The sequence below is a fragment of the Indicator indicator genome, chromosome 37 (genome assembly GCF_027791375.1).
Source record: "Indicator indicator isolate 239-I01 chromosome 37, UM_Iind_1.1, whole genome shotgun sequence".
NCBI lineage: Eukaryota > Metazoa > Chordata > Aves > Piciformes > Indicatoridae > Indicator > Indicator indicator.
In genome coordinates this window covers 4,817,743-4,830,900 of record NC_072046.1, presented here as the reverse complement: position 1 = coordinate 4,830,900, position 13,158 = coordinate 4,817,743, and the positions used below count along the sequence as shown (strand labels likewise).

At 53.2% G+C, this 13,158-nt stretch overlaps 2 protein-coding genes across 2 annotated transcripts in view; one reads left to right on the top strand and one right to left on the bottom strand.

The window, feature by feature from the left end:
- The window catches only part of LOC128978512 (M1-specific T cell receptor alpha chain-like), a 118,563-nt gene extending 108,099 nt beyond the window's left edge, over nt 1-10,464 (bottom strand). Inside the window, exons 1-2 of the mRNA XM_054396453.1 lie at nt 10,395-10,464; nt 9,367-9,662 (exon numbers count right to left, since the gene is read on the bottom strand). Coding sequence (XP_054252428.1) covers nt 9,367-9,662; nt 10,395-10,443 — 345 coding nt within the window. The 5' untranslated portion in view covers nt 10,444-10,464. The remainder of the gene's footprint in view (nt 1-9,366; nt 9,663-10,394) is intronic.
- Nucleotides 10,465-11,957: 1,493 nt separating this feature from the next.
- LOC128978523 (olfactory receptor 6F1-like) lies at nt 11,958-12,633 on the top strand. The gene is given in 2 exon segments (XM_054396465.1): nt 11,958-12,149; nt 12,151-12,633. Coding segments are annotated over 2 exon segments (675 nt in total).
- Nucleotides 12,634-13,158: the final 525 nt, after the last annotated feature.

Below are 13,158 nucleotides of genomic sequence, written 5' to 3'. Positions count from 1 at the left end.
GGTCCATGGGACCCGATGGGATACACCCACAGGTACTGAGGGAACTGAGGATGAGGTCATTGAACCTCTCTGTTATAATCCAAAAGTCCTGGCAGGCTGGGGAAGTCCCAACTGACTGAAAAAGGAGAAACATAACCTCCATGTCCAACAAGGGCAAGAAGGATGACCCAGGGAACCATAGAGCAGGCAGCCTCTCCTCTGTGCCTGGTATGATCATGGAGCAGATCCTCCTGCAGGCACTGCTGAGACAGAAGAATAAGAAAGAGGTGATTGGGTCCAATCAGCAGGGCTGCAGGAAGGGCAAATCCTGCCTGACAAACCTGCTGGCCTTCTGTGACAAGATCACAACATTAATAGATGAAGGCTGAGCAACAGATGTCACGTACCTGGACCTGAGCAAAGGCTTTGACACTGTCCCACACCACAGCCTGGTCTCCAAGCTGGTGCAGTCGGGGCTTGATGGATGGACCATTGGGTGGATAAAGAACTGGCTTGATGGCTGCACCCAAAGAGTGGCTGTTAATGGCTCCATGTCCCAGTGGAGGCCAGTGACAAGTGGAGATCCTCAGGGATCAGTGCTGGGACTAGGCTTGTTCAACATCTTTGTTGGTGCCATGGGCAGGGGCACTGAGGCAGCCTCAGCAAGTTCCTGATGACAGCAAGCTGTGTGGTGCAGCAGAAAGCTCCTATCCCATTTCCTGCCATGGCAACTCAGATCCCTTCACTAACGTGCACAGTTCTGCAGAGGAATGTTGCCAGCAGCTGAAGGAAGATGGTTCCTCCCCACTACTCAGCTCTGGTAAAACAACTTCTGGAGTAGTGATTCCAGCTGTAGACTCCCTGGTATGTGGGAGCTATGGAAGTCCTGGAGAGAATCCACTGAAGGGGCAGAAAGAAGAGGAATGAGCTGGAGAATCTCTCCTGTGAGGAAAGGCTAGGAGAGCTGGGACTGCTCAGCACAGAGGAGAGAGGGCTGGGGTTGGATCTTATAAACAGAAGAAAAACCTGAAGGGAGGGTAGATGCCAGGTGCCCACCAAGCTGGAGGTCAGAAACCTCCTCAGCTGGAGAGAGGAGAGATAATGAGAGGCTGGTGGATGGAGATGAGGAGAGGGAGATCCTTCAGTAATTACTGTCACACGCAAATCAGACGACCTGGGGAAATTGATTTAATTGATTAGCAATCAAATGAGGAAAATGAGAAACAAACCCAAATCTTAAAACACCTTCCCCCATCCCTCTCTTCTTTCTGGCATCAGCTTCACTGCTGCCTTTCTCTTATCTTCTCCTCCCACCCCCCTCCCCAAGAGACACAGAGGGCAGAGAATTTGGGTCAGTTGATCTCAGGTTGTCACTGCTGCTTCCTCTTCCTCAAGCAGATGACTTCTCACACTCTTCCCCTGCTCCTGTGTGGGCAGCTGGCTCTGCATGAACTTCTCCAGTTGGAGTATTTCCCTTGGGCTGCATGAGCTCCTTCACCACTTGCCCCAGCGTGAGTTGCTTCCACGGGGCTCAGTCCTTCATGAACAAACTGTTCCAATGCGTGTCCCCCACAGGGTCACAAGTGCTGCCAGGGTCCTCTTTACAGGGAGCCTGGCAGGAGCCTGCTCCAATGACACCTTTCTACAGGGTCACACTCTCTGTGCAGTATCCACCTGCTCCAGCCTGGGATCCTCCACAGGGTCTTGGCTCCAGCATTAACCTTCATGGGCTGCAGGGACACAACCTGGCTCACCTTGGGCTCAACATGGGCTGCAGGAGAATCTCTGCTCCAGTGCCTGGAGCACCTCCTCCTCATGTCTTCCACTGACTTTCCCCTTTCTGCAACAGGTTGTCACAGAGGCCCTACCACCATCACTCAGTGGCTCAGCCTTGGACAACAACCCTGGGATACTCCTTTCAATGTGGGGAAAGGTTCTAAAATCTTCTCACAAGAGCCACCCCTGTAGCGCACCCACTGTCAAAACCTTTCCACACAAACCCATAGAGAGGGTGCAAAGTAAAGGGAGGCAGGGTCTTCTCAGAGGTGCCCAGTGGCAGAATCAGAGGCAATGGGCAGAGCTGAAACCCAGGAAGCTCTGTCTGAAACATCAGGAAAGGCTTTAACTGGTGAGGGTGAGCAAGCCCAGAGAGATGGAGACATCTGGACCCACATGGTGCCCAGAGAGACTGGGGACTGTCCCTCTTTGGAGATACTCAGAAGGCATCTGGACAGTGCTAGGAGGAAAAGAATGAATCCCAGCAGCAGAGCCCAGCTGCCTGGGAAGCTGACCACAAGTGAGCAGATGAGCAGGTTGGGAGTGAGGAGGGAGGGAGGGAAGGAGAGAGGGAAGAAGACAGACCTGGCACATCCTGACCCAGGGAAACCTTGGGTGACCTGACAAGGCTTGCAGAGTCTCTTGCTGGCAACACAGCCACAGAGACCCTCACTGTATGCCCCAGGTCACTTCATCCACTGCACACATCCAGCACCTGAGCTGAGGCCTCTGCTGGCACTGACACATTCCTGCCATGGACATCCTGGGGTCCTTGAGTCCCAGCACTCAGAAGCAGCCTCCTTGAGGACATGAGCCAGGAAATGCAAAGGCAGTGTTGGGGAAACAAGCACCCAGCCCATGTCGTTAGCTGCGATGTTTTCTGTTCAGCAGCAACACCTTCACAAATGGCCACTCCAGAGCCATTCAAGTTTTCCACAGCCCAGCCTCTGCCTCCACATGGATCCTTTTTTGGTGGCACTGCCTCAGGTTGCTGTGTAAGAAAGGCATTGGCTTGGGTGCTGAGGGATGAGGTGGGGACACAAGTGGCCAATTCATCATTCCCAGAGGAAGGAGAGAGTGGGAAACACAGCAGTGGGGACCTTTCAGGCACTGTCCCTTGGACTGGAGGGGGACATCCCAGGCTCCTGCACAGTGGGGATCAAATCTCCAAGAATGGTTTCGGTAGCCCTGTGCTGGAAAAAAGAGGCAGCCCAAGAGCTTCTGCTTATCATCCCTCCACCTGTACTAGCAATGGAGGCCATGGCCTTCACCCAAGGACAAAGACAGCAAGGACAGGACTCCCACACACCCTCTACATGCAAACAGTTTCCTGCACAGCCCAGCAGTTACACAGATGTGCAGGCTGAGGTCTTGCAGAGGTTGATGCTGAGAGGAGTTGGCCAGGCCACACACCTGGGCTCTCATGCCCCTGACCCAGCGCCAGCTCCCACCAGACAGGAAACCCCAAGGACAGCCTCCAGTGCCCAAGCCCACCATGGATGCTCTGTTGTGTCCAGCCTAACTCCAGGCTTAAAGAAGCCTCCCCCCAAATGAGTTCTTGTTCTGGCAGGCCTGTGGCCCACCTCTGCCTGGTGGTCTGCTCCCTCTTTGTGCTCTTGGACAGATCTCTCCAGCCTTGTCCCACTGCAGAAGAAAGGTGGGAGGCCGAAAGAGGGCTCCAAGGATGGACAGAGGGCACTGAGGAGAGGAGGTTCTCCAGATCCCACCAGATGACCACACAGCAACTGCAAAGTCCTCGAGGTGCTTCTGAGTATTATCCAACCTCACTGCAGTTGTGGCACTCCAGGAAGGAGCCTTCTCCCATGTCATGGTATTTACCTTGTTAATCCTTGAACCTCTGAGGGTTACATCCCAGAGCAGACACTGGAAGAGACAGGCCTGCAGGGATACCTGAGGAAGCAAAGTGCAGCAAGGAAATGCAGAAAGCAAAGAGCAGCAGCAAGAAACCATTGCAGAAGTGATCAAAACCTCCTGCAATGCCATCACCTCACCAGAGCCATTGGGCAGAACAACCACATAACCATGGTGAAAAAATGGGAAACTGAGACTCTTTCAGCTCCTTCTCCTTCCTCTCCAGCCACAGGCTCTGTCCTCTCCTGGAAGAGGATCTTGTCTTGCATATGCTCAGGAGAAACACTGCTGCCAGGGGAGAGCTGAGGGCCTCTTCCCCCAAGCTCAGCCTTGCCCAGACACATCCCCTCTCTCCCATGGCTTCTTGCACAGCCAAGCAAGCTCCTGCACCAGGGTGTCACTCACAGCACAGAGGTACAAGGCACTGTCAGAGGCCTCCACTTCCTCCAGCTGCAGCAGGCTGTATTTCCCCGTGGTGTTCAGCAGCGTGGTCAGACGGCCGCTGGGCTTGGGGCCAGCTGCTGCCTGATGCGAGAGCAGCTGGGGAGCTTGGCCTTTCTTCTGCTGGTACCAGAGCAAGGCATCAAAGCTGGAGGCCTGGTAAGTGCAGGTGGTGTGGAAGGTGTCTCTCTGCTTCACTGGGACTTGTCCTTCTTGCTTTCTGATCCAGTACAAATCCAGACAGGCCTTAAGATGTCTAGACAGGTCCCTTTCTCTCCCTTCCTTCTTGCAGGAAAACAGGGCAACATGGGAAAGGGAACAAAGGGGACAGTACCCTTGCCTGTCTGGTAAACAAGATGCCTATCTGGGGTCAGAGCACGTAAGATCCTCCAGATACAAGGTCCTTGCTTCTGCCTTTTATGGCCATAGCCTGCCAGAATGCTTGTCATTGGGCAGCTACACATTAGCTTTAGTGCCCCATTGGACCAACTGTCCCTTGGCATTTTGTATATATGCAAGTGGCTAGTTAGCCTAGCCTTGCCTTGCTGACATCTGCCTTGCTCATGCTTGCTGAAGCCATGCTCCAAGCCTTGCTCATGGTTGTTGAAGCCTTGCTCCAAGCCCTGCCCTGCCTCGAGTGTCTGGTCCAGAGCCTGGGATAAAGCCATGAGCCATACACATGCAAGCTGGAGAAGTCAGCACCTAGACAGCCAGAGTGGCTGAGCCTGTTTCCCTTGCCACCAGAATCGTGCTGTGCCTCAGTTTACCCAAGCAGGAACCACACAAGCACCCGTCGCCAGGGGCATCGTTAACTGCCTGCCGTCCGCTGAAACCAGACCAGCCTGGGACCACGCGGTAAACCTTTCTTGCTGGCAACCTGCCGTGCTGCGCCTACCAGAGCGCCCCTAAAGCCAGTGCAGCAGCAGCATCCCTTATATGGGTGAAAATAGCTGTGAGTAAAGCATTCACCGCCCTTTGGCTTTAAAGGTTCTTATTAAGTCTCCTCCCCGTTATAACTGAGCATTAATTGCTCTCAGGGGCCTTCCAAGTTATTGCCTCCTAATTTGCATAGAATAGCCTTCCCTCGACCGCAACACCTGGCTCCATCTTTTCCACATCCTCACAGCACACAGACACCCACAAGGTCTCCCTTGAGCCTTTTCCTAAGGCCCCATTCTCTTAGGTTCTCTAACTGTGCCATGTCCTCAAATCCCCTCAATGCCTTGGAGGCTTCTGCTGGACTCACTCTCAGCTTTCCGACACATCCAGGAGCCCGAAACAGAGCACAAGACCCCAGGAATGGTCTCAGGAGAACCAAATTGAGGAGAAGGCTCCATGCTGTGTCTCTGTTGCTGACATCTTTGCCAAGACATCTGAGGGTGCAGCTATTCTGCCTTGCCACAAGGGCACACTGCTGAATCACCTTTAGCCAGTGCCCAGCAGGCACCCCAGGCCTTCCCAGCTCTGACATAGCCACTTTGACTCCTGCAGGGAGTAAGCTCCATCAAGAGCTGAAAGGTGCCTGGTCCCAGGGGAACTGGATGCTGCTGGCAGACAAATCCTGTTGTGTTGTGTCCTACCTGGATGGTCCCTTCTGGAGAAAACTGCAGCAGAAATCCATTGCGTACATAATGTGTGAAGCCAGAAAGGAATTGCAGCTGTGCCTGGCTCCATGTCCATCTCACCCTCACTTCAGCAGCTTTCTCACTGGGCTCATTCTCCTGCTCATTTCCCACCAGCTGCCAAAGGCTATTCCATGTGTCTGACGAGGCTGCTACTGAAGGCTGAAGGCTCAGGCAGTTCCCAGCTGCAAGGCAAGAAAGGGATTTCCCCTTCTTGGGCTGATCTGCCCAGGGAATCACACACAGGAGCAGTCACACCTCCTACCAGGAGCTGCTCTCTCCAACAGCAACCATTGATGGATGCTGAGGGAAGCAGAGGAGCAAGACCCAGAAGACACTTCCTCCTCACATCCCTTCCTCATTAACATTTGGTTGCTCTTTGAGGAGAGGACATTCCTCTTCAGATAACTTCATCAGGCAGTTTCCTTCCTGCTGTGCCAGCTTCAGCAGCTGTAGGTGCTGGGCATCTGACTCCCCCCCCCCAAATTCACACAACTCTTTGCTGACCTGGGAGCATGTCAGGGCATCACCTCCCCTTGCACTGAAGCTGGAACTGGTCCCACACCTCCACAACAGCCCTGAGGCCATAAGCAGGGAGGGGCTGGGTCATGTCAGACTTTGGAGCTCTTTTGATGTGCTGGGTGGAGCACCCCTGGAGCTACAGCACTAGGGATGCTCTCTGGCTTTGACTTTGTCTCTTGTGCACAAACTTTGGTTGTGAACAGACTGAATGACCAAGCAAGACTCTGTGGCCTAGACCCCAGAGACCTTCTCTCCTTCCTGTGGTGAGGCTGTGCTTTGTTCTGTGCAGCTGCACCTGCCTGTGCCTGAGGCTGTGTTTGTGCTGGTGCTTGGCATCTGGCTGTGCCCTGGAACCACCTGGGAGAGCAAGAGGCTGCAGATGGGGGGCAGCAGGAGCATCTGGGGGGTCTGGGCAACGCTGAGCACACTGTGGTAGTTTTAGACTATGCCTTTAAAAATTTTCACAGATCTTGAACATAAAGTAGCAAAATGTAAATAAATCACTATTGGGTGTAAAAAGGAAAACAAGGATAATTCTAAAGAATCCCATTGGAGAGATATCGACCATAAGATTTGATTCCCCAAACAATCTCTCTTCTCGCTTCTTCACTCTGGGAGAGACTAACTTGCTTCTGCTTGACCTCGGTTGCATTGTTTTTGTTGTGACTAGTATTAACTTCTCTGCTTCTTTCTCTTGTCCCTTTTGTACAGGGGGGGAAGCAGGGAGGGAGAAACTGTTGTAGCTTCCCCTGTTTATTCATTCTAAATACATGCAAATATTGTGAATCCTGTATATTTGCACACATTCCTTGCATTCCACTGTGGATTGCAGTTTTGCCTGTAAATTCAGCTTCCATTTGTTCCAACTGAGCTGGTCTGGCCAAGGTAACGCTGAGGGGGAAATTCTCCACCCACCACACACACACAGGGTGTGGGAGGGCAGCGAGTGAGCGTGTGTGTGTCAGTGTGCATGTGTGTGTGTGTGGGCACAGCTGTATGCAGATGTGCATGTCTGTGTGTGTGTGTGTGTGAACATGGCCATGTGCACCCAGATCTCCATGCCTGTCTGAGTGTGCCAGTGCCTGTGCCACCTGTGAATGCTGCTGTGGTGACATGGCTGGGGTGGAGGCGTGTGCAGGGCTCCCTGTGTCACTGGCTGTGTGTGCACACATGTCTGCATGTGTGCTGAGGACAGGCAGGATGTTGCTCCTGGCCATTCTCTTCAGAGAGACTGAGCATCCCTGGCCCTCCTTGCAGTGCCAGGCTGGCAGGGCTCAGTCTGGAAGCATGACCCATGTCTTCCTTTCTCTCTTCCAGCTCCCTCCTTTCCCTCTCCTCTCTTGGTAGGCTTCTGATCCCCTTTCATCTACCCAGACAATCAGGAGGGACTTGCTGCATCACTCCCTCTTCAGGGCAAGTTGAGGGATGTCTGCAGGAACTCTGCTACAGCCAAGGGACAACAAATCTCCTCTGTCCCTGGTGCTCACTTCATGGTGGCACTCCACCCACAATGAGACTTCATTGTTGTGCTTTGAGGTATGAAATTTCTTCTGCATCCCAGCCTGTCTCTCTGCCCTCTCCTTCGTTCTCTGGCCACTCTGCCAAGTGCTCAGGGAGTCCTGGGGTGATCAGAGTGGGTCAAAAGGATCCCCTTCACCTTTCCCAGAAGAAGAAGAGTGGCACACATGCTGTGGGCCCCTTTCCATCACTGTTTCGAGAAGGTGAGGAAGGCTGCTCCAGAGCCAGTGACATGCCTTGCTTTGTCTCTCTCTAGAATGTCCTCTTGAGCATGTCCTGTGGTTAAGCAGCCTGGTTGGTTGTGTCCTCAACTAAGCAGCCTAAACCACAGCAGTAGGCCAGTGGGTGGCTGGCAACCCCGTGAGACCCTCAGCTCTTGGGGATGGATCTTCCTCTTGGTCTGCCTGGAGCTCTGCTAAGAGGTAGCTTGGCAGAAGATGACCTTGCAGGCTGGCACAATCTCCTGTGCAGGGGAGAGACGGAAGCAGGAGAGAGGCTGCGGCTGCTGCTGTGTGTCATGAGGGTGGTCAAAGCTTTCCAAACTACTGCTTTTACCCACAGAGGGGTTGGAGAATCTTCTCCATGTGGCAGGGGAACCTGAACTGCAGCAGGAAGGTGCTGGACTTCCTGAAATACCACTGTGCAAGGTCTTGCCCAAAGTCTCGTTTGGCATCAGAGACTTGAGGCACTCTCTGGCTCCACAAATCTTCAATCTCCTGACAAGCAAAGCCCAAGAGGGGAGGGAGGAAAAGCTCCTGAGAGGTGAGGGACCTTGATCAAGACTGAACTGAATTGAAACAGATCCCCTGATACAAAATCTCCATTTGCTCTCACCTGTCATTTAGGATTGGCTCTCTTTTGGCTTTGGTGGAGAAGGCATCTACCTACAGATAAACCTGGCAGTAACTTCCTTAGCTCAACCTCATTTCTGTGAGCAGAGCTCAGTGTTTACAGCCTGCAGGGAGCTAGACAGGGAGCAGACACACAACCCGCTGCTGCCACTTTGGTCCTTGACTAGGAGCTTTTGGGGCTGGTTCCAGAGCCCCAGGGTTCCAGACCCTGAAGGACATCACCAAGACCACCCAAGAGGTTGTGATACATATTTTGTTTCAGCTGAGACATCTGCTGACATGAGGCTGAGGCTGGGGCTATCTCCCTTGAGAGCAGAGGGGAGTGAGGGCTCAGGGCTGCCCCATGCTGGAGCTACAGGGTTCAGCTCTACCTTGTCTACAGTTTGTTTTATTGTTCCAGGTGTAGATAGGAGAGGGAGAAGGTGAAGAATCTTTACACCAGCCACCATGGCAGATGGTCAAGAATGAAATAACACAATGGAATCAGCTATAAGATGTCTTAGTCTCAGGACAAAGCAAACCCAGTTGCGGTAGGGGCAGATGGATTTGACTGCGGTCATTAATGATGGTCAGGATGAACAAATGGAAAATGTTTGAATGCAGTGGCTCATAGATGTGCTCCTGACTCTTCCCCAGACAGTGCAGCATTCCACACATTGGTGATCAAAAGACAGAGCCTTATTTGAGTGTGGGGAGAGATGAGGGCCACTTCTCCCAGTTCTGCCTTGCTCAGACACATCCCCTCCCTGCCATGGCTTCTTGCACAGCCAAGCAAGCTCCTGCACCAGGGTGTCACCCACAGCACAGAGGTACAAGGCACTGTCAGAGACCTCCACTTCCTCCAGCTGCAGCAGGCTGTATTTCCCCGTGGTGTTCAGCAGCGTGGTCAGACGGCCGCTGGGCTTGGGGCCAGCTGCTGCCTGATGCGAGAGCAGCTGGGGAGCTTGGTCGCTCTTCTGCTGGTACCAGAGCAAACCTTGAAACTCTGATGCCTGGTAAGTGCAGGTGGTGTGGAAGGTGTCTCCCTGCTTCACTGTGACTTGTCCTTCTTGCTGGGTGACAGTGACCTGCCCCATGGTGCCTGGAAGAAAGCAAAGGTCAGCAGTGTGGCAAACCCCTGTTGCAGAAGGCTTCCTGTCCCTTGTCTTTCAGGAAATTCCCCAAAGCTTGCAGGTGGTGAGGACCTGGGAACAGCCTGTCAAGCCTCATCTCTGTGTGCTTGGACCTTCACCCCTCCAGCAGGTTGAGTTGGGGCTGCTGCAACACAATTCATCCTACTTCCCCATCCCTCTCATCTCTGAGGGCTACGAGCTCCATGCCTCTATGTAATGCTGAGCTGAATGGTAGAAAGAGGGAGTCGTGGCTGTGTTACCAGCCAGGAGAAACCTGAAGGCCCTGGCAGGTAGGTGGCAGCCAGGAGGCAGAATGGGCAGCCTCTCCACGTCAGTGGGATGAGAGCTTTAAATTCCCTGTAGCAGCTTTGAGAGGATCTGATAATTTGTGTTGCAAATGGGAGTCTAGAGACAGCTGAGATCCCCTCCAGTGACAGAAGGGTGATCAGAAGAGAGATGCAGAGAGAGATGGATGGAAGGGGAGAGAAAAGAAGGAGCAGGTGTCTGAGGTATCTCTCCTCTCCTCTCCTCTCTGCAACAGTAGAATCTTGAGGCAAGGAGTGCAGAACCCCAAGAGTGAGCTGACATTTCCCAGCGTTTTCCTGCAACTGCAGAGAATTTCCCCACATGGACCTGCCAAGGCTGCTCAGAGTTTCCTGGGCAGAAGAAAAAAGAGGCAGTGAGGAAGAGCCAGGACTTACCCAGCCACTGCCCCAGAAAGGCAGTGAGGATGAGGTATGCGAGGTGCATGTGGAGACCAAGCTGCCTGTTGGTGGAGTGAGAGTCAGCAAAGCATCTCCCAGCCACGAGACAGCAGAGCTGCCGGAAATGACTCTGCTGGGGGAGCCAAGGAAGCAGTGGGGAGGAGAAAAGATCTCTTCTTCCTGAGCCTGAAAAGCTCCTTCTGGGGCTCTCCTTCCTCCAGCAGCAGCCCCCGTGGCTCCCTCAGCCCAGGGCATTCTCAACAGCTCTACATTGAGGGGCCCTGGGGGCTCTCTCCACACCTCCAGGAAGATGGACTTCTGCATTTCTACCAAGAGCAGGAATGGAGCCAGAGGCCTCAACAGACCACCACCCTTGCTGACCCCAGCCACACACCCCTGGCACTCTCTCCTTCCTTCATGTTTCTGTCTCCCCTCACAATGTGTCCACTATGGGGTGTTAATATCAGCCCCTGAGATGTTTCTCCTTCTCCAGACACTGACACTTTGACCTTGCAGCACACAGCCTGCTCCATCCAGTTGCTGGCACCCAAGAATGAAATATTTCCAATTTAGTTATTGTCTTCCCAGTTTTTGCCTCCCAGCTCTGTCTTTCACTCCAGTATCTCCAGTTGCTGCCTCCCAGCTCTCTCTTTCATTCCAGTATCTCCAGGTCCTGCTTCCCAGCTCTCTCTTTCACTCCACTATCTCCAGGTCCTGCTTCCCAGCTCTCTCTTTCATTCCATTATGTCCAATTGCTGCCTCCCAGCTCTCTCTTTCACTCCAGTATCTCCAGTTCCTGCCTCCCAGCTCTCTCTTTTACTCCAGTATCTCCAGTTCCTGCCTCCCAGCTCTCTCTTTTACTCCACTATCTCCAGTTGCTGCCTCCCAGCTCTCTCTTTCACTCCACTATCTCCAGGTCCTGCTTCCCAGCTCTCTCTTTCACTCCAGTATCTCCAGTTCCTGCCTTCCAGCTCTCTCTTTCACTCCAGTATCACCAGTTCCTGCCTTCCAGCTCTCTCTTTCACTCCAGTATCTCCAGTTCCTGCCTCCCAGCTCTCTCTTTCACACCTATTCAAGCATCTGGAATCCTCATGTTCCTTTTGTCACTTCTTGTCACTTTCAGAGCTCAGACTGAGCCACTGCAAAGGTGCCCCTGCAGGTTCCTAACGGCCCTTCAGTCAGAGGCTGGAAAACTTTGGTCTTGCTCCTTGTGGCCCTCAGCACTCACCCAGAGATTAGTGTCCCTGTGGAGCTTTGATCATCACTTTCCTTTTTACTTCTTCCTCCCCCCAAGAAGAAAAGATCATTGGTCTGGCAGCCTTGGTGACTCAGCTGCTCTCACTTTGCACATGGCCTGACAGTGCCCTCTGCTGCAGCTCCTCAGCTGAGCAAACTCCTCAAGACACTGAAAGGCTCCTGACCCCACAGAGAGATGGGTCTCTTGAGCCCCAGGCCTTTGGGGGGGAACCCCATGTTGATTTCAGGCTCAGCCTCTGAAGTGTCTCCCTGCAGCTACACTAAGTCCTGGTACGTGCCCATGACTCCTTGTCCCCAGGAGTCATGCTGGGGACAAGCCCAACCATCTCCTTCAGTGCCTGCATCCTCCAGTTGTTCTTTCTTCTCTCCCTAAGCTCCACTGAATGTTTTCTCCTGTCTGTCATGGCCTACGACTGCTACTTAGCCATATGCTGCCCCCTGAGATACAGCTCCCTCATGAGCAGTGTCCTCTCTGCTCAGCTGGTGCTCAGCTCCCTGGCTGGGAGGCTTTCTGGCCATCTCACTGCTGGCCTTGCTGGCATCCAGGCTGATGTTCTGTGGGCCACACGTCATCAATCATTTTCTCTGCGATATCGATTCCTACCTTGCCCTCTCCTGCAGTGACACGTGGCCTGTGGAGCTGGCAACCTTCCTTGTCTCCATCATAGTTGTGGTGGCCTCCTGTGTGCTCACCCTGGTCTCCTCCCTGTACATCATCTCTGCCATCCTGAGGATCCAGTCAGCCCATGCCCGGAAGAAGGCCTTTTCCACTTGCTCTGCCCATCTCAGTGTTGTCACCATCTGGTTTGGCTCCACCATGTTCCTGTATGTCAAACCATCAGCCCACAGCTCCCTGGACTTGAACAAGCTCGTTAACACCTTTAACACAGTTGTCACTCCTGTGCTGAACCCCTTCATTTACACCCTCAGGAACCAAGAAGTGAAGCAAGCTCTGTGGAGGGCTTTACAGAAGAAGTGAAGTAGCTTTTTGAGGAGCCTCAGGCAAAACAAAGATTCTTCCTCTCCCTCCCATGACTTCTACCCTGTAGAAGTTGCTCACTGCAGTGTAAGTGCTCCTGGGCATCACAGGGAGTGCAAAGCCCCCAGTTCCCCAGTAAGCTCATCTCAGGCTGGGCTCACTCTTGATTCTAACACTTCTACCACCCTCTGGGCACACCTGGCTGAACTCACAGTGTCTCCAAGTGCTGTGGGGACCAGCACTTGGAGAGGGTCACAAACCCCATCCAGAAACAGTTCTCTGCCAGAGCTGGAGGAGTGTCCCCATAACAAGTCCCAGCAGCTGCTTGTTGCTTTAGGAGACGGATCTGTGGTGCTACACTCACTCTGATATTTGCTGGGTGCAGCTGTGCCACATTCTTGTGGCTGTTCCATGGGACCAAGCTGTCTTGGGTGGTTCAGGAGAAAGACTGGCAGTGTCTGGCAGCTCTACCTGCAGCCACGATTCCTGGTGTAAGGCTGCCAGCAACACTTCCCCTCCCTTCCT